At 36.3% G+C, this 22266-nt stretch overlaps 1 protein-coding gene across 1 annotated transcript in view; it reads right to left on the bottom strand.

Moving 5' to 3' along the window:
* The window catches only part of CUNH8orf34 (chromosome unknown C8orf34 homolog), a 154338-nt gene that overhangs the window by 97064 nt on the left and 35008 nt on the right, over positions 1–22266 (bottom strand). Inside the window, exons 4-5 of the mRNA XM_026076954.1 lie at positions 16373–16501; positions 3012–3040 (exon numbers count right to left, since the gene is read on the bottom strand). Of these exons, the coding sequence (XP_025932739.1) occupies positions 3012–3040; positions 16373–16501 (158 nt within the window). The remainder of the gene's footprint in view (positions 1–3011; positions 3041–16372; positions 16502–22266) is intronic.

Here is a 22266-nt window from a genome sequence, read left to right as displayed (position 1 = left end):
GCTGCTCATCTTATTTGGTTTCCAGGGTGTGGAGAAGGAGGCTGAATCACCAGAGAAATGGAACACCAGACATTAAAAGTCTGAAGTAAATAAAATGAATGAGGAGGAAAACAATATAATAAATCTGTTTTAATTGCAGCAATCATAGGGATTTTTGTTTGCAATGATCTCAATGAAATTCTGAAATGTTATGAAATTGTGTCAAACTGAAAACTTCCCTTCTGACTGAAAGACTGACCTTGTCTGCCTATATTTTCTTTGTCCTATATTTTTTCTGTCTTTAACTGAAATCCTAAGAAGTACTGGCACAAAGCTAATAATAGCAGACATTTGACAAGACTCCATTTAAATGAAACACCCTTCCACAGAAGTGATTGTAATTGGGAGCAAACTGGTTGTCCAAATCCAAATGCTTGAGTAAGTAACTAAGTAGCTAAGCAAGTAAGTAGTTAACTGGATTATCTGGAGGAGGAACATCAGCCAACGCTATTGATTAAAGCTTCCCTGACAAGGGCAGCTAGAGTTTACTGCTGCCAGAAAGAGGCTATTTTACAAACACACATAATAGGAAACAAAAATAAAGAAATATACATACGCATTCTCTATCTTCTCTGGATTCAGAATCTAAATTGCAAGAGAGCAAGATTATAGGCCCTGTCCTAATTCCCAAGAACATTCCCAATTGTCAGAAAAACTAAGCAAGGAAGAGTGTGCAGAAGAATTTCTTACTGTGCTTAATTTCATGTCTCTCATGACACCCAAGCAATACCAATTTTATAACAGAATCCAACGCCAAGTTTGGGCATGCTGTTCTAGACCCATCACATGCACCTGAAGGGCCAAACAATTAATCCAAAACACAGATTAGAATGTATTTTGAGAAAGGATTCAGTACTGCTGCAGCCTAGATAAGGAAGCTGTATTATCAGCAGCTATTTCTGTGAAGGGAATAACAATGAACTTGGCTACATTTACACCTGAAAAAAAAAAAAATGCCTAGGATATGCCCAGGTGAAATGAAACTAAATTGTATACACTGCTAAATCACTATCAGTCCCCAGCTCTTCTTTGGCCTAAGCCAAATAACACTCTTACAAACAAGTCACAGGTGCAGTTCAGGAGTTAGCACATGCAAGGGATCATTCCTAGGAGGCCGATTGCACGTAGCTGCCCTGTTGTAAAGGGAGCTTAACAACATGAATTTAGGCTGTTCCATACCACAGAATGGTCCTGGCTATGCTTTATCTCTCGATACAGAAGTACCTTTTGTGTCCATTAAAAATCCCTAAGGGACAAGACAAGAAATAGTAGTGAAGCTCCCCTAAGACAATGGTGACTATAAATTACATATTTTTAGTGAATCCATCCTGGAAGCCTGTAAAACAAGGCTGAAAAAACAAGAACGTTAAGAGCTCCATATTTATTTTTTTATTTTCCAAATAATGTTTGATTTCAAGCACATTCACTTTATCTGTTCTCATCAGAAATGGATGCTAAAGTAGATGCGCTACTGTAAAGGTGCCAGAGAATATATGCTATTGAAAACATGTAACAAGTTTTATAATAAATATTTGCATTTTAGATTATAAACAATACAATAATGTGGTAACAAAAATAAAATTCACTCTTTGCTCAGTCTGGGCGCTTAGGAAATTCACCAGCAATGCTCCCCACTTCAATTTTCACACAGAATCGTTGAATTTAAAAACATGAATGATTTTTGAGCAAGACTATCATCTTTTAAAAAGAGTTTTAACACTGAGAAATATCTCCCAAAAAATGGAAGAAGCATGTCATAACAGGCTCTAGCCCAAAATGTCTTTTTCCTCCCACAAAACAGTGATATTTCATTTTTTTTTCACTAAACAAAATCAAATTAAGACGAGTTGTCTGTAAACATTCTTCAAGGTAAGGGTTCTAATGGAGGGGCTTTTGTAACTGTATTTCTCATACTCTTCTGAGCACAGTTGAAGAAATGGTAGGAAGGAAGGCTTAGATTCTGTTATCCACTCAGTGTGAAAAATGAGATATATCAAGATCAAGGCCAAAATGTTGAGTCATCGTTTTGAAGTGGCAGCCCCATATGCCCAGGATTGTATGGTAGCGGTGATCAACCTTCTCCGACTGGCCTTTCCTGAGAACCCACTGGAGGTATCGCATAGGCAGGTGTCAGAAAGGATGGCACCCTCATTTACCATGAGAAAGGAAAGACAGGGAAAAAAATTGTCTCCTATATCAATAATTAGTCCTGTGCCTTTCACACTTTTTAATCTTTCTTCCCTGATAGTAAGGATTTCTGATACCAAGAAAATAACCCCAGATTCTTGGTACTAAAAGAGAACTGCTGTTCAGTGGTGAGAACAGGGAAGAGAAAGGTGTTCTGTATCCTTGGAACTCTGAAAAACTAGCTTAATTACTCTTTCAGCATAGCGTTCATTACAGCTAAAATTTAAATTCACATTAACTATGTAACTTCTCAAAAGGACCAAAACAGAAGAGATCATTACATATTGCATTCAGCAAGGAAATGAAGATTGATTTTTATGGATTGTGCATTCCTAATCAGATCTGGAGACCGAAGAATATTTCTAAAGATTTCATGCACCATAATAGTTGAGGTAAGGTAATTATGCAGAAGCTACCCAATAACCTGACTTCATGAACTAAAAGCATTTAAAGCTAAATGTTCCCAACAGTATACCATTAAACTAACCCAACAGATGATGTTACGTATAGATGGTATCAAGCTCAGAAGCACTCACCTGGCCTCGTTAAGGGTCTTTTAAACTGAATGAGATTTTTTTCCACAATTGACAGCCCATCCTGGATTAAGCTCTTAATGTATCCACACATACAGTACTTACTCAACAGCTCTCCATACCCAAATTCCCTCTGAACCCAACAGAACTGAAGTATGTAAGCCAGGACAGGGAGATTTAGTTCTCATTGCCTAAAATTACCATTACCATCTGTCTATTTTTACTATTCATTAGGCATACAGTGAATCTTACCTTATCAAGTTCATCAGAAATAGCAATGCCTGAAAACAAAGCAGATTTAAAAAAAATTAGAAATATTCTTTCTGGAAATATTTTATTACATTAAATAAAACTAATGTTTAATCTGAAAAGTTTACACGTTGTTCTCTGCACACAGCTGAACCATACTATCTATCATATTTTGTTCCATTAGTGAAATTGCCCACAAACAATGTACTCTTTAACTTTCCTCAGCTGCAATATAATCAAAATGAACTTTCAAAAAAACTATGGAAATGGAAACAGCAGATGTGTTAGTAAAGTGATGATAAGCAGAAGTATACTTGTACCTGCTTTCGAAAATTAAAGAAGCAACTTAATATTTACAAATGGGCACATAATTATGCAAATCTCGCTCTGACCAGCATACATAATAGTATCCTGCAATTACAGGGCAACACAGGCATGACTCTTCTTTTTCCATGGTTCAAAGTAGAAATAATTCTATGAAAACCAGTAGAATTAAAACTAAAGAGAAGAAAATCTCAAAGTAAAATTTCCTAACATAATGCAAAACAGCTGTTCTAAATCTGCTGAACAAGACCTTGTTTATTTGCTCTTCTTTTGTCCTTTCTGTTGATGCCTGCCTGAGGCTTTCCTATGTTTGCTTTCATCAAGTCACATAACTTTTTTTACCTGTGACTATCCTGTGGCACGTCAGATATGCACAGCTGGTCTCAGAACTTAGGACACATATATGTGCCTCAGCCATGTCATACGGCCTGATAAAGTAATCATATATTTAATGCTTTCATGTTGAAAATTCTGATTTACTGAAAGCAAACCATTGCTAACATTCCTATCAGGTTTGATAAGAAACATTTCTAGGATAGAACTTCCATTCAAAAACCAAAGCAAAGAATCTCCTGACAGTCAAAGTAAAGTGCGGAAGCACACATGTACAGGAAGAACATGTTTTTAAAAGTTGTTTTCTAACTCATATGGTGTTATCAAGACACCTTGTTCTAAGGAACACAAGAGATGATATTACAGAATATGTAATATCAGCTGAATCGAGAGTTAATCTTTCTAAAATCATACTAAAGATTGCAGCAGTACAAGCTTATTTCTAGAACATTTTTATTCCTCATTTTTGGTATACCATAACTACATTAATTCTTTTTTTAATCACTGTGCCAATCATTTGCTGTATGTTGCTAATTCTGAGTTTAGATGACTTCCTTATATTGGTTTTTGTTTTAAAAACAGCAAAGCACTAACAGAATTGCAATTAGCATTTTAAGACCTGATCAACACAAAAGAAATATGCCAGTAGTTAAAAGAATATTTTCAATCATGCATCATTTATAAAGTAGGTTATATTGAACAAAATACATTTTGTCCAATCCTCCCAATCCCCACAGCAATTAATCTGTTTTTAAATTAATCTGTTTTTAAAAACTTAAGAGTTTTATTTACTCCAAACACTGCACTAACATCCATACAGTGCATCCATCAGCAAGTTGCACCAACCTGAGTCATTCAACAGGACATTAATGTGTTAGGAAAGCTAATTTCTTCCATCCCCAAAGTTGTATGGGCATTTACTAGAGAGCAGTTAAATGCTCTCTTTGAGGCAGTGAAAACTTAATTTGAGGTTCTCTTTATCTCTCACTGAATACCTGATTTACAACAACCAGATTTGCATACCATGGGGTGTTTTTTTCATAACCAAAGTCAATCCACAACCACAATCCACAACCACAGATGTTCTCTCCAAACAGGCAAACTATCTTTTCTCAGGAAGTTCCCATGATTTTTAGAAGTTTTTTGTTTGTTTGTTTCGATATGAGTTTTTTCCTCAGATAGAAGGTCCCCTTTTCTTCTACTTTCATTTCCTCCTCTGGTACTGGGTCTTTGAGATCTGAGAGCTCATAATCAGACTGGTCAGGAAAGATGCAGACTCATTACAGAACACAGAATGGCTGTTAAGATTTAAAGTATAAATAGCAAGAGCACTTTTTTTCCTACCCTGATTAACTTGCTAAAAATATTTATTTTCAATTATGGCAAAGGATATCATGTTGAACTACGAAAGGTAACCCTACCATTTGCAGACTTCATTCCAAAACATGCCAAATACTTTCACTATTCAGCTGCTATATTGGTAATCAAAGAACAGTACTGAAAGCATGGAATGGGAAATGGGGAAAACTATATCTACCACTATATGCTTTGACCAAAAGCACTAATAACTTCTCTGATTAAGTTGCATATACATACACATCCATAATCTATAAGAGTGCTTTTAATAAAATGCTTTTTTGTGCAAGTTCCATCAGTACACCAGAAATTGTTCTGAATTTTACAGAAAACTAAGCTGAGTAATTGAAGCGTCCAACCAAAACTAACTATATTTCATAGACAAGCATGTAGACAGATAGCAAGATATCTGAGAATATCTTACCAAAACAGAATAAAAAAAAGTTTAGAAAATGTTTATATTTGCAATCACAGGACCAAACCTGAAATCTCTTTTTATATATCTCTTTCTGATGTGGTATCAAGAGAAAAGAAAGAGGATTCTAAGGAAGAAATTTCATAAGAAGCTTATTAGAATGATCTTAGCATGGTGAATCTTACAGAGGCAGGATTTGCCATGCTGTCAGTCATACAGATATTTATGTTATGGCTTGAGCCCCATTAACACTAACACAACTCCATCAGAAGAGATCAGGATAAATTAGCCCATTAACAGCTGGGAGTAAAAAAGCAGACCATTTTTTTCCAAGATTCTACTGCGCCAGGCTTGGTGCGTGCCCGCTCCTATCAATTTTCTTTCACACTTGGCAAACTGACAAAATAGCATTGGTGAAGCTGAGAGGAGCAGGAATTTGCACCTCTGTGCAGCAGACAGAATATCACAAGAGTAAGGTCTTTTTGCAGGCAGATCACAGGTGAATAATATCGGCTCCAGTTTTCACAAAATGATTTCTCAAGTAAAAACTTGAAATGACTAATATGAGAATGAATGGCAGAATTTAATCTGATGCTACCCATTGCATATATTACCATAAAATTAAAAAAAGAAAAAAAGCTCTTAATCCAGAATCCTGACAATTCAGATGCAAGTAGAGAAACTGATACCTATAATTACCATACAGGGATATGTAGGGTAATTGTTACTCCCTTAATTCTTGGCACACTCTTGATTTTTTCATAGTAAAATAGGTTACTGTCAGTTATTTCATTTTATGGTAGTAATTGACAATTTAAAAACCATTAATTTCTGCAAAGTAATGATAACAGTGGTTGTTATCATCACTGCTTCATAGATTCATAGAATCACTAGAATTTAGAGAACCGTGCTTTTCAAAAAACTTCTTTTCACTTATTATTGGACAACAAATAATTGGTTGTAATCTCTGCACCTTGTATAGTTATTTCCAGTTCTCTGTGGCTTTCATACAACAGAAGAGAGGAAAAATAGATTTATTTATATAATATACAAACATATAAAGATAATAATATGTGTACATATATATTTATTTTTATATAGTCTAAATAAGAAAATATCACTGTAAAAACACAGGCTGTTACAGAGACAAAGGGACAACCTATTCCATGAAATTACTTGAAATGGAAAGTGGTTATAGTTCAGGTTTAGGTAAAATGTCCATACACTAAAAATGTGCAAACTTTTATCAACAGTTTAGTCCACTTACTCAGACTGCGGCCTTTTTTTCATTACAATTTAATCCTAATCTCCAACAAACTCTCATACCACAAAAACTGACGTACCTAGTTTGTTCAATCTTGAATCCAGTAGATTCGTTATATTGTAAATTACTAAGAACAACTGTTTGTGACTTCCATCAGTTAATGCATTTAAAGTTAAAATGCAATCAGTTAATGCTGAATGTAAAGGATGGAAGTTTTAGGGTTGCTTCATCTTCGCTCTGCCTCAAGGCACTGAGGAGCAGATAGGAAGGGGATGGTTCCAAAAGTTCTCTCTTTTTGGGGGGTAAGTTTTCTGATGTCAAACGTGAATCCTTCAGAAATAAATGAGTGTACTTTGCTCCTTCTCTTGCAGCAGCTGTTTCTCAACAGTCATTCACTGTGGTTTTATATCATACTATATGATTAACAACTATAGAATAGTTCTACCGTTCTTATTTTTTGCAATGATAAATTGTAGTGTTCTGATTAAGTGGGGGTGTTTTGCCTGCCACCATCAACTAAGGCTCACAAGCAAGGTTTACAGCGGGAATTAGTTAGGCACCTAACTGCCTTTTAAAATCCTCCCTTTTACATTTAATTAAGAGTGTTGAATTTTGATCAGGCACCACAAGTACCTAGCCCACTTAGATACCAAGTGAATTACACAGACAGATCCAGGACACTGTTTCTACTTTTGAGCGTAATGACTGTTTGCTCTATGAGGGTGCTGAAACAATAAAGTAATTGGTCTGAACATGCTCTCACAGTCCTTTAGAAATGCTCCACAGCCACAGCTACCACCATCTGTGACCATTAACAAATATGGAGTGGGGCTGCTCATGCTAGCCCAGCCACTTTTTTTTTTTTTTTGGAACACTTTTATCCTGCCAATAGCTTGGTTTTTGAGATGTGGAAGAAAAAGGTACTCTCTGACTGCAAGAAAGATCTAGCACACAGTAAAAACAATCTTGTCCTTGAGAAATACCGCCTAACTTCTAACTGACCAAGATGTGAACTCTCTCTCAAAAGAAAAATGAACATTTTTAACAACAGTTCTATCAGTCTTAAAAGACACCTAGCTCTTTTATATACAGGTCTCAGCAGAAGAGTTTCATTTGTTGCTCCTCTCCTGCAACAAGTACAACTAGCGCCTTTCTACTCATTGGCTGTATTCATCTGTGGAGAGTGATTTTTAGACTTTGGTGCTTAAAATTAAGTAGCAGAAAATTAATTTTCAAATACTAGGTACTGTACAAGTTCAACTCTGTTTGAAATGGCAAGAAGTCTCAAAATCCCTGCCTTCTGCATCATTCCTGATGAGCTTTACACTAGCTGAAGAACTTGCAACATCTTCATATGCTATGCACACCTGAAAATATAGAATAAGAATTCTGATGAGAATGAGAGTTGTGAAACTTCAGAGAAATCTACCATTTTCTGCTTTTATTTGCTCTTTTTTAATTAATTATATAAAGAGGTAACACAAGAGTAACAAAACATTAGTTGTTTTCTTCTCTGAAGACCTACTTTTCTGTAAATGCACAAACATATATCTGACAAGTCTAATGCGTTCCTAGTCGTAAGAAAATAAAACGCTACTACTTGTAATATATGCCAGACTACTATTAGTTAGTTCAGTGGGACTTGCAAACAGCTGATGCATTTTCCTAAACTTCCAGAAGATGGCCACAGAGCTCCCAATAGCCAGTTTTCCTATGTGCCAAACAAAGCATTCTGGTTTTGACGTAAAGAGTTTTGGAACTAAGAAACCCCAAGACAACTCCAACTAACGTTCTCAGGATCAGCACAGGCGAGGGGACTTGTGGACGGCTGGATTCCCCAGCCTCCCAGTGCATCACAGGTTCTGTACCACATTGCAGAGAGAAACAAAGAGCATTATTGTTCAACCATTATTAATACTGCAACTTTGAGCGTGGACACAGAAATACTTTACCATATATCAACTGCCCCACAGCTAATTGCCCCTATGCATTCTCCTATACACTGTAATTGTGGGGAAGCTTATGTTTCTTTACTGGTGGGACAGGCCATCTTAGATTTACTTGAACTTCCCACAACCAAACCTTGTCCACAAGATAGTTGCCATGCTGTAGTTGACAGCACATAAATTACTAGCCCCTGTGCCTGTGTGCACAAGCCTATTTTTGCCATGTAGCAAACACAGTGTACACTGAGATTGCTTATTCCACACCATCCTTGGATTATAAAGGATGTAAAATGGTTGGCCTTGTCTGTAGCAAACAAGGCATTTCCCCCTGATTTGGGAAAATATGTATACAAGAACCAGTTCAGTTGCTTCTGTGTATGAACACTGTAAGAGATTTGTCATTGGCTGCCATAATAGACACTGTTATATTATTTAATTTATTTACATTGTCATTTACAATTTTCAAAATAAGCCTTATTTTCTCCAGTAATAATTCAGAGATTTTTTGAGAAGGCATGTTGAATAGAAACCTCAATGTGGTGCTAGAAAAGAAAGGGGCATATTTCCTTAAATTATAAACAATATTTTACAAATTTTTGTACTGAGCTTCTGCAAGGGTTTCCATCTTGAATTAGGATGAGATTTTTCCCAACTTTTAGCCACACAATAACAAGGGAAACACTGTCATCTACAAGGCATCATTCATTAACATATCAGCACACACTATAGTCACTATCTAGGAATGACATAGGAAACACGGATTTAATCTCTCCTCACCATGATGACTTTAAGAAAAATAAAATTAATTAAATCCCCAGCCAATGTATACTTTAGACCTGCAACATTTGTATATCCAAAGTTGTGAGTGGCTCCAGTGGAGGATTAACTTTGGGGAACAATGAACTCAGGGAACAAAGAAAAACAACATGCAAAGTAGTCACCGAATATTATTGCCCAGACCCTCTGCTATGCCAAGGTCCTGCTTTTCTCAGCAAAAAAGAAGCAACACTGTAGAATCTTGCAGGCTTCCTGATTTTAGGGAAAAGTGCACACTACGGAAAGTTAGATTAAGGTGGGTAGCCCGCTACAGCTGGCCACCATGGATGGAGTCATGAAATCACCACCCTTCTGCTACCTCCTGAATGTCAATCCCCTTCTTCTAAGGAATAGAAAGTCCCATCTGCAATGCTAGCTACACAAGTCCTACCTCTGCAACAGCATTAGGGAAATTTTTATCAAGCCAAATACCATTCCATAAAAGACCACTATAACTCAGAAAGAGACTCTGGTCCTGAGACTTACAAGTAGGTTAGAGTAAAATGGCAAATACCTCAGCAAAGGTAATTAAAAATTTAAAGCATATAGGAAAGAAATACTTACAATAAAAGTCACAGTGATCTCCCTGTGATATAAGCCCTACTTTGTAAATGAACAGCGATAATTATGTCCACACTCTTCCTGTTTCAATCTCAGAAAATATTATTTTGTATTATTACTCATATATCACACTAAAAGCAAATGGATAGTATGAGCAAAGGCAGTATCATGTAACAGCTGCAGTACAGAGATAAAATTATCCTCTTTAAAGGTTTGATTGAGCTTATCTAAAAATGTCAATCTCAAAATAAATAACAAACATTGATCTCACACAAGCATAACATGATTTTAAAGTTCAGCCTGAACAGAAGAAAGGAAAAAAACTTTACAGAATGCTGATGACTAGTTTTGTGGTTCAATTAGCAGAGCACATTTAGAGCGAGATGCTCAATTGATCATGGGTAAGTCATTTTTACAGACTAAAGTGCATTTCAGACCAATAACTGTGTCTGGCTGAAAAAAGTACGTCTTCAAACAATGCCTCCAGCATGAGGTGACTGACAAAACTCTAGTTACATGTCATGCAAATGTGCATTTACAGTCAGATCACCATCAGAAATGCCTGGTTTCAATGAGAAAATTCAGACGTCTGTGATAAATGTTTGTGGCACTCCACTCAGTTATACATTCCATAACCTGTATGTATTTCATTAATAAGTTCCCATAACATAGAATTTTATTAGTGAGGGAGTTTATAAATTAGTATGGGGAAAACCCATCCTAATGTGTTTCAGAGAGAGCTAAATGTACTGAAGCAGTTCATGATGCACATATTAATCTTCTCACACCCCACATACTTGCAGATTTATCCATAAACAGAGAATGTGATTTTAGGAGTCTGTTTTATGTATTCATATCAATTCTTGAACTAGTTCTATCCTTACTGTTACAAGAATTTTTACGCTTGTTTTCAAAACTTATCTTCCTCCCTATGTAAGAGAAATAGAAGATATGGTCCTGGGTTTTATTATATTATTCTTTTTTTAAAAAGGGTAAGCTCACACTTGTCTGTCTTAAGCTATGTATAAACCAGACACCTTCAACTGATTCTAACGTTATGAGAAGTACCTGTTAGAGTTACTCCAAAGAGATTTCCAGATCTTTCATTCTTTGTGCTTCCTTACAATATTTCCTACTAGATCATCGTTGGCTTTCTTATTTACTGATTACTGATTAGTACCCTTTCAAGTTAAGGAACAAACAGAATACTTTTCTCCTATTGATTATATCTAGACGCCTCTATCTCTGGGGTTCCCTCAGACTGACTTGGATTGGTTTCCAACTATCCTTGGTTTATTTGCTGACCTTAGGATGTCCACTGAACTGTCAGCATCATAAATTTGTGTCTTCCCCTTTAATTTGTCATATACACCTGGCCCCAGCTAGGATTCAAATGTTACTAACAAAATGTTGGTTATCTGTGTTTGTTGAAAGGCTATGTGCAATTATATGGAAAAACATAGCTGTCTCACAGTACAATACATTACATATCATCAAATGTTGTTAAGTGTGTTTAAATAGGAAGTCCAATGTGCATACATATTCAGTATGCACTTTCATCCTTAACTGTTCAAATAAAAGATGCAAAGATGGTTCACAAAGCAGTCAGACTTAACACTTTTTTTGCAGCAAGCTTTTGCTGATTTAATCCTCAATTTTCCCAACACTCATCTCATAATTTACTATGTTACATCTCCTGCTATCTACCTCTTCATCCTAGCAGGACAGGGGAAGAAGACAGGTCTATTCATGAGCAACATCCTTAGCTATTTAGGAGGCTTTAATGCTCTTTTAATTCTTCTTCAAAAGGAATTCAGGCCAGAACAGGAAATAGAAGAGCATGCATTTGAAACAGGGTGGAACTTTTCTTATTTGTGACCAGCAGAGGAAGAAGGATGATGGCAATAAAGGAGACACACCTTGTATTTGGAGACGACAATACATGCATCAGGGAGATGCAGTATATACCTGTATGCTGTTTCATAAATCAAAATCTCTCCTAAATAGTTGACTTGATGGCTGAAAATACACTACAATCATCACAAGTCATTAGAGAAGCAAATGAAACCCAAGTTTCCCATATTGCTGGAGCTCTGGGAAGTGGAATACTTAAGTCACCAAGCTCCAAAGCTTACAATTACAGCAATACTCTTCTCCAGCATTTTATCTCTTAAGATAATTTTAACATTGAGCGTGAAGTCACTCTTGGTTTCTGAGATGCACTGGACCTACTGGAGTACAGGATTACTCAAAATTAGTCACATATTGTCTTGAGAATTGTGCATGGAAGGAGGGTGCTAAATATAAGTAATTTCAGTTTCAGTCACTAGAAGGACCAAACATAGAACAGACCAAACATCCAAGTGGTTGAGTCTCACCAGCCAAAGCTTTCAGACAGTTCTAGTTTTCTATGAAGTGCACAAGTTTCTCTAAAAGCAGAGATCGGCATGCACAGAGAAAGAAGCAATAGAAACTGGAGTTTAAATCACAGGATGTGTCAGCTGCGTAGCAGGCAATGAAGGCTGTGCAGTCCTGGAAACTTTACAGCAAGATCCAAAATATACCTTTAAAAACAGAAATTAAGTCCAGGACTTGATGGAAAATTCACTTAACTTCAAAAGTCTGCCTTTATGCTGTACTCTTCCCTGTTCAGATACTGAAGAGTGAGATCACAGGATGCTGTAAAAAGCCATTGATGCTATGTTGTGATTATTCACACTCTCAAGTATTTGTTGGGCCAGCTGCCTGTCCCATACTGCTTGGAATCAAGGTTAGTACCAAATGTAGCATTAGACTCATATGCTTTACAGACATACTTATAAAATCAAAAGGGCTGACCAACATGCCCAAAGCAATCAGCAACACTGGAGAAGGTAGCTGTGAGACTGTGTCACAGTCTTTGCAAAATCCACCATATGGGATGCTTACCACTCAGCTGTGTTCGAGTCCAGCACAAAATTAGATTCATATGCCTTAAACTTCTTAAAGGTCTAAAAGTGTCTCTCCTTGAACCTCTCTGAGACATTTGCTAGGTGCAAACTCTATTGTACCTTTGTGGGCATGGTAAGACCAGATTTATTTTCAAAACTACACTTTTTTTTCCCTTCAAATTTTTCATTTTTTTCATTTTTAATTTTTATTTTATATCATCCTAATATGGAAGAAGTGACAGCACAGACCGGATTTCTTTCCTGAAATGATCTGAAAAATCAGGAGTACAAAAACTGGGGGAAAAAGACATACAGTTTTGAATGAATCTGATGCAAATGTTTAAGTGATACAATTAAAATGGCTTAAGTGCAAAATGAGTAACAACTACTAAAGAACAAAAAGAAGCCACAGGAAAAGATATTACATATACACTAAGAAAGGAGAACAAAGTAAAATACAGAACTATTACATCAAAGAGAAGGAAAGCAAATAATAGATGATAAAAAGAAATCTCAGTGTTGGATACTTTCACTGCTTCAGTCTTTGCAAAAAAGGTTAATTGTGACCTGATGCTTAACACTTCTTATTTTAAGAGGCAGAATTGCAAGCCAGACAAGGGAAAGAACAAGCTGAAGGATATTCTGAAAAGTTAGATATATTCAAGTTTACAGAACCTGGTGAAATTCGCTCTAAAGTACCTACAAACTAGATGAAGAAACCACCGAACCACTAGCAATTGTCTTTCAGGAATGAAGGAGGACAGAAAAGAGCAAATACTGTATCTTTCTTAAGAAAAGGGAAAAAGGAAGACTTTGGGAATTACTAACCAGCCAGCCTACATCTGACAGCAGCAAGAATATTCAACAAGATTGTTAAATAAACAATTTATAAACATCTAGTGGATAGAAAAGGTTTTAAGAGCAGCAGACATGAATTTATCAAGAACAAATCACATTAAATTCGTCTAATTGCTTTCTCAACTGGGAAACTTGCCTAGTGGATTAAAGGAAGAAGTAGATGTAAAATACTTAAACTATAATAAGGCTTTGTTTACTGTCCTAGATGACAATCTGATAAACAAATTAGAGAATTATATTCTAGGTGAAATTATTACAAGATAGATAAACATCTGGAGGGAAAAAATGCACTTACTGGGTAGTTTTCAAGGGCTGGCTGTCAGATCTGAAATGGAATCATGCAGAGGTCTGACAATATTTCCGTTAATGATCTGGGTGAAGAAATAGAGAGCACACTCATGAAAGTGAGGGTAACATCAGGCTGCAAGTGGTTTAAAGCACTCTGGGGGATAGGATTAAAGTTCCACATTATCTTGACAAATTGGAGAAACAGCCTGAATACAACAGCTAAAATTAGTAAAAGCAAGTTCAAAGCACTATGTCTCACAAGCCAAAAGAATGAATCACACAAATATAAAACTGTAATAACTGGTCAGTAGCAGCAGTGAAGAAAGGTATCCAGAGGTTAGAGTAAACACAAACTGGACATGAGCTACAACACAATGCTGCTGAAAAAAAAAAGAAAAAAAATGCCAATCCTAAATATATTAACAGGAAGTGTCACACATAAGATGTGTAATTATTTCTGCTCCTTTTGGACACAAAGTCTCAACTGCAGTGATCATCTGTTCAGTTTTGGGCACTAAACTGAAGAAATATGGAGGCAAACTGGCAAAAGAACAAGACGGTAAGAGACAGGGAAAGTAAAACTTTTACAGTTATCTCATGCAGCTTAGCCTACTTTGTTGATAAAGCCTTAATTCACCTTATAATAGTTAAATCAAAGCAAATCATTAGGGACAAACCCACAGGAAAGGACAGTGAAAAAGATAATGTATCATCAAAAAACATCAAGTACTAAGCAAGAAACAGTGAGGAATGTTTCATTTGTGAAATAACTCTATAAGAATCTGGCTCAAGCAAGATTGACCAGGTATATTCACCTCCAGTCCAAGTGTTAGGCTCAAAAGAGCTGCAATGTTTTGCGCACCAGTTGGAAAACTCTTTAGCAAACAGTGGTACAGAATACTGCAAATGGTATTTCAGGTGTAAGGAAGCCTGAGCTCAATGGAACCTACACAATAGTCACAAGGGAAGACAAAGACATAGGATTAAAGACTGGATAAAGGCTGTTACTGTTGAACTGCTTCCAATTGCTTTGTTATCTCCAGTTCTGAAACTGAAAAAAGTTCTTTCTGAATCTGTATGTGCCTGGTTACAAGTCTCTAAAGGAGAAAGGCTTGGAAATGACAGACTCATTTGCACCTGTCATAGTAATACTGCTGGGTAATGGTAGGGCTGCATATCAAAGACCCTAATCAGGAGTGGTTTCAGCTTTTTAGAGAATACAAGGCAGATAGACCAGTTAACTAGAAATGCAATTGAGAAGAGCCCTGTAACTATACTACTGTAATTAATACAAATAGGAAAATTTCTCAGAATATAAAAGATCAACCTTAAACATTCGGGAAATTTTGACAAAACATTTTTGTTTTTTTCCCTCCAATTTGGAAAAAATGCCAAAGCTCAAAATTCTCCACAAAACAGAACTTCCATCTTTCATTCAGCTCTGTTTCTGATGACACCATCTGGAATTTCTTCCATGAATCAAGAGGTGCCAGGGATAAAATTTAATGAGAGGAGAAAGAAAATATTTCTCATTCAAATGTCTCCCTGACCCAGACACATAGACCAAACCATACTTAGTTTTCACGTACTGTGGAAGAATACTTTTCACACTTTGCTAGCTGGTAGTAGTGTTTGAGAGAAAAGGCTATTCTTCATCATATTTTACCCAGTAATTCTCAGAGCTACTCCTTACATGAGGATGCTGTCTTTAAATACTGCGCCTGCTTGATCGTCTTTTAAGGGGTAATTTTTTTTTTAATGAAATAATTATTTGCCACGTTTCTGCATATTTATTTGAAATGCTTTAAATTATTTATTTGAATTGCTTTTCAAAACTGTAAGGAATTGGGATTGAGGCCATAAAATACCTAATTGTTCTTCCATGAAATGTCTGATTCCCATCAATGCGGTTAAGGTGTCACAAGCAGTTAAACCAGTCTAACTGCTACCACCAAAAGGAACAGTCTCAAGGCTGCATGTTCCCATCATTTTCCTTATAGCAGCTCTGGTGTTTGATTTCTTTGTGAGCTAATTCAGCTCACTAAGCTGACAGAAAATTAACGCAAAAAAAAAAGGAGGTGGAGGGGAAGTAGATTCAGTCAGCATTAGAACTGCTAAATCAATCTCAGACATTCTGTGAACGTCATCAACAGTCATGTAACTGCTGATGTCAGTAAACTTAAATGAATGGAACACCGCCTACTTGATATATATTTCCATATTACAATTCAGGCTGCACAGTTATATTAAAATACTAAAATCAATCAACTTACTGCGAGACAGATTCTCAAGGGCTTTTCCAAGTTTTTTGCTCTCTTGAAGAATATGATTTAGTTCATCAAAATCATGGCTCTCCGGTTTTGTCCTCCAATCCCAGTTAGGATGCTCTATTGACCTTGGCACTAAATATACACAAATATATACATGAAGTTTAGATTTGGTAGTTCAGACACCTACAGCAGAAAAAAGCTGCACAATGGTTTACAAACTCAATAATCTCACAAGTGGAAATGACTTCTTTCTCTTCCTATTTTAACAGGTGGAAATATTTTCTTTGGTCAATAGGAAGTAAAAATAAAAATAACTATGAACAAATGCATACACAGGATGACTCTTGTAACTGAATTAATTGGCAAGCAAGAATAACTAATATTGACAAACATAAGGTAAAAAAAGATTGTAATAAAATATTGCATTTGAAGGTACTTCATCTACATCAAATAGAAGTGTGTGTCCTAGGGGCCAAAAAGGATAAAATGACAACATGAAAATAAACAACAGATACTTTTGGCTTTGCTAGTCATTTTATACTAAAGAAAAAGTATTTTTTTGCTTTGGATAATGCTTTCAAACCAACATGTATTAAAAAAAGTATTAAAAAATGTCATAAAGTGTAAATAATAGTCAATAAAAACAGTGAAACAAAACACATCCCTATTGTTCAGACTGTATAAACCTATGACCTCTATTCTGATACTTAAAGAAAACAAACTCTGTTCTTTGGGAAGCACAGCCTTCTACACATTACATATTACCAAAACCTTGGTTTAATTTTGAAAGAACATTTCTCTATTGCTGAGCTAACCTCACCTACAATGGCAGAGAATGAAGAAAATCAGTTTCTGAGCTCTTTAGGACCCACAGTATACAGAGCTGTACTGACCAATGTGAACATCTTGAACAATTCATAGAAATAAAAATAAAAATGATGCTGTCTCTGGAATTCATTTAACACACAGTTTTTCCAGTGTTCCTAAGTGATCTGTTGCCTTGTCTACAAAATGTAATTGTTGGGTTGCCTCTAGATGCAACATTACAGTGCTGAGAACTACACATTCTTCGGTGAAGATGATGCCTAGTAACTTCAAAAACAAGGTCTATAAGGATAGATCCAATGTCTCTTAGCCAGCTTTGATGTTTTTATTTATAATTTTAACAACTATCAACTAACTTTATGCTTCCAAACCTCATTTTTATCAAAAACAGAGATGAAAATTTGCTGAGTTCTATAGATTGTGTAACAAAAAGTGATATTTTATGATCATTTGGAATTTCAGGGTGCCTGTATGATAATATCAGGAAATTCTGTTCTGACTTTGAGTTCTGGTAGCCATTACAAAATGTGCTACATAACAGCTGCTATTGAAATTTGCCTGACTGCTGACAGTCCTCTGTGTCTACTCTTTGGATCTGCTCCACAAAAGAAAGTTGAAGTTAAGTCATCAGCCACCTTTTGCAAGTAAGAGCCCATGGAACAAAGGTTTATTTAAGTGCTTCTGTCAGAGAATGTGATTCCAACACCTATAGACATAAACCAAGCTATCTTTAAGTCTATAGACTCTGACCATCTAGAATTTATCCTGACCAGTAATATCCACTCAGGAACCTGGGTAAATACCAGGGGAGTTACTATCTTAGACTGCAATTACAGATATGCTCAAAGAGAGAGGAAAAAGAAGCCATTAAAAAGGACACACAGAGAAAAGAGCAAGAGGAAAGAGACACAGGAAGGCTTGGGAAGGAGAAGGGAAGAGGGGAGCAAGCTTCTAGTCAGAGTGAGAATGTCAGAATTTGGTTCTGCTTTGTGTTCAAAGAAGATAAGTTTTGCATTTCCTTTTGAGGACAATGGAAATAATGAGCTATGGTGTTTTCTAGTGAATAGATACATGTCACAAGCATAAGCCTTAAGATATTAGCCAAGGCAGTGACTGGACTCTACTCAGATGGACAGTTCATAATTTTTCTTGATGCTTTTAAATGTTGATCATTCACTTCATAATTCCTTGCTTTTGTAATCATGATGTTCATTAAAAGCTATCTAAAATATTATGTGATCAAAAATTGCCCCCATTCATAGACACTAGCATAATTAAATTCAATTAGATAGCACAACTTCAGTATTTTTCAACTATTTTTTTTTATTTTTGGGGAGAAACCAAAATTTTCCTTATAGTACTTTTTCTAAACTTTTACTAATTGTTAATATTTTTAGTAAAGTGGTAAAAAAATTTTATAATGAGTTCTTTCCATTTTTGTTCATCTTTGGTTTACAGAGAGATCACATGTGCCTTTACTGCCTACTTTTTCAGCTGTCTCTCCTTCTCCCTTCATTGTATCACTCTAGCCTGCTGGCAATTTGAGTCCTTTCTGTGTTTGTACTGAACTCACTGGAGCACAGACTGAAGCCCCTTAGCACAATGAACATACAAACAAACTTCCAATAATTTAATAGAGTAAAACTATGTATAAAGATGGCCAAATCTTAGAGCTTCTGGTTTGCAGGAAATTACAACAAGTTGGAATTTGATTGATGTCAATTTGAAACATACTGTATTTTTCAAAATACCAAAGGGACAGAAGTTTTGAGAAATCATATGATTTCAAAACAAAATGTGTCTTGGGACCCATGACAGATGCTGAATGAAAGAGACATCGGTTCCACTCAACAGCAGTCAAATACCTGATGGAAATCTGCTCTGCATACTGGTTAGCATGGTCTGTGTTTCAGTGAAACCTTTTTGTATTTCAGTGAAAATGTATCAAAACAGACATGCTGCCATGGAACATTTCTGTTTCGACAAATCATTGTATTGAGCCAAAACTGAGGGGGGAGTTATGCAGAATTAGAACTGACTAGAATTTTATTACTTCTAGAGAACATATTTTTTCATACTTACCTACTGTTGGTCCGAGTAACGAATGGGCACTAAAACTAAAATCTACTTTGTTTCATCATGTAATGTTTGTCTCTTCTTTCAAGGTTCATTTTCAGTGCCCATACAAAAACTTTCAAAACGTAAACTTGTATCTTCCCAACTATGAGATCAATAAATACTGGTCATTTTCAAACAGATGGCTTTGCGTGAAGCATGCAGAACTGTACACAGACTATATAAACCTATGATCTAATGAAAGCAGTCTTCTGTGTAAAGTCCATCATACACCATTTCCACCCATATCTCACAACAGATTTAAGTAAAATCCATTCATAATATTCCAGCCTTCCTTTTCCTTTATTATACTCACTTATTCCTCAAAATCATCATGTCAGTATTTTAAATCCCTCATCATATTACCTGCCTCAACTTCATCTCTGTTATTTGAGAGATTTATACAATACTTTGTCTCAAAATTCTGTGACTACAATTCAGTAGATGTATGACATCTACTCATAGCATTTGTATAGAAATATTTAGTTTTTATCTTTTTGGAGCTGAGATTTCATACTAGAAATAGTCCAGTTTTACAATTTCATCTTAGAAGACTGCAGGAATGTGTTTTGCAGGTTTTCCAACTTTCTGATTTCCCACCCAACAAGTGCACATCAACAGCAGATTCATTCATAGATTTGTTATGAATTTTCTGTCATAAATCAAGAGATCATTATTTTCTATTGGATGATAGTACAAGATTAGTACTGTTTTTATATACATATGCCTGTCTTTTCAAGACATGATTTGTAGAAAGAATCAGACCAGTTGCTCATTAAATCTTCCAGCAGTAGGTTCATGGGAAGGTTATTCCCATCATAAGGCACCTGGCTGCTTACTCATGCACATACATGCTCACGGCAGTAAAAAATTCCTTCTCAGTTCTGGAGCTACATTTCATGAATACATTCTATGGCCACTTGCATTCCAAGGAAAAAAAATATAGGTGTAATTATTGATTATAAAAATACCCATTTATTTAAATCTCACAATAGCATTCAGATTAGAGTTCTTATTGTGATCATATAGCAAAACTGTCTTACAAAGTACTTCGGATACTACCAGAGTGAGGGTATATAGTACTAGACTGACCATGGTCATTAAAAAGTACCAAACACTGTAAACAGGATATTGGAAAATCTGAAAGGAGAATGGTGGACTGAAGCAGAGTGAAAACATGATCTGTGGTCTGATTTAATATGGAGGTGGTGAAGGGATCTACCTACTAAGCCCAAGAGTAGCCGGGAAGTGAGAATTCTGTTTCACAAACTATTCAGAAACTACAAAATGTGTTCTTCTTCAAATACAGAATGTGATGATCTAAAAATTTAATTAAAAAAATAATACGTACACTAAGTGGTAAAAGTCCTAGCTTCAAGCCTCTTCCCTTGTCAGACCACAGAAGAAGCTTAAATATGTTTTTGCACATACCACGTGAATACTCAGATCTCTTAGATACCAGGTTTGTTTGTTTGTTTGAGGCAGGACTGAGCTGGTAACAGGAAGAAGCAGGGACTGGAGGAATCTTCCGAGTAAAAAAGTTGAAGGAATTCTAAGCAAGAGGCAACTTAACCAGGATCTTGTAGTTACCTGCATAAGGAAGAGTAATCTGTCCAAGAATAACACACACATTGCAGTGAACATCAGCTCTGCTGAAGGAAAAAACATATTTTCTGTTTAAATAAATTCATTCTTCTGATGTTTCCCAAAGCTTCCCCTGAAATGTGGGCTCTTCTCAGCACTAAATAAAATTTCAAGTTTAGGAACATTTAAACAAGATAGTCCTAAGACACAGGCTCTGCAATAGAATATCAAAAAATATATGGGAAAGTGTATAAACAGGAAGGCATGAAATCAGGGAATAATTTAGTCTGAAAGGATCCTCCAGAGGTCTTCCAGTCCAACCTACTGCTCAAAGCTGGTCCATTTAGATAAGGCTGCTCAGGGCCTTGTCTAGTTGAGTTTCGAGTATTCCGCAGCCTCTCTGGGTAACCTGTTCCGGTGTTTGACCACCCTCACAGTAAAAATGGTTTTTGCTGCTTCTTGTCCTTTCACCACATACCTTTGAGAAGAATTTGTCATTTTCTCTACACCCTCCTATCTGATAGTTGAAAATGGCAATAAAATCTCCCATTAGCTTTCTCTTCTTAAAAGGCTAAACAAACCCAATTCCTTCAGTGTCTCTTCGAACACCATGCACTCCAGCCCCCTCATCAGCTTGATGGACCTCTGCTGGTTCACTCAAGTAATCACTGCCTTTAGTGTGACATACTCCAGATGCCATTTCACAAGTGCCAAGGAGACAGGAAGAACCACTTCTGTCAGCCTGCTGGTTACACTCTCACTAATGCAGCCCAACATGCAGTTGGTCTTCATCACTGCAAGGGCACACAGCCACCCCTGGCTCATCTTCGCATTCTTGTCCATCGACATCCCAGGTCATTTTCTGCAAAGCTACTTTCTAGCCAGTCGACCCCAGTTCATTGTATTGTATGGGGTTATTCTACCCAAGATGTAGGATTTTGCTCTTTGTTGAACTTCATGAGGTTTCTGTCAGCTGATTTCTCCAGCCTGTTGATGTTCCTCTGAATAGCCCTGCCATCCAGCATATCAACCATTCCCCACAATATGGGTTCATCTAAAAACTTGGTGACTGCACACACTACCCAGTTGTCCAGGTCTAATAAAGACTTTTAAACAGTATTGGTTCCAGTACAGGTCCCTTAAGGATACCACTAGTGACAGGCTTACAGTTGGACTTTGTATTGCTTATCACAACTCTTAGAACCCAACAGCTGAGTCACCGTTCCACCTGCCTTGTTGTCCACTTATCCAGTCCATATCTCAACAATTTAGTTATAAGGATACTATGACAGACCATGTCAAAGGCTTTGCTAAAGTCAAGGTACTAAACGTCCACTACTCTCCCCTTCACCACAGAGACAGTCATTTCATTG

The sequence above is a fragment of the Apteryx rowi genome, unplaced genomic scaffold (genome assembly GCF_003343035.1).
Source record: "Apteryx rowi isolate R43461 unplaced genomic scaffold, aptRow1 scaffold_444, whole genome shotgun sequence".
Taxonomy (NCBI): domain Eukaryota; kingdom Metazoa; phylum Chordata; class Aves; order Apterygiformes; family Apterygidae; genus Apteryx; species Apteryx rowi.
The sequence above is the reverse complement of the archived record's forward strand: the minus strand, read 5'-3'. Positions and strand labels throughout refer to the sequence as shown.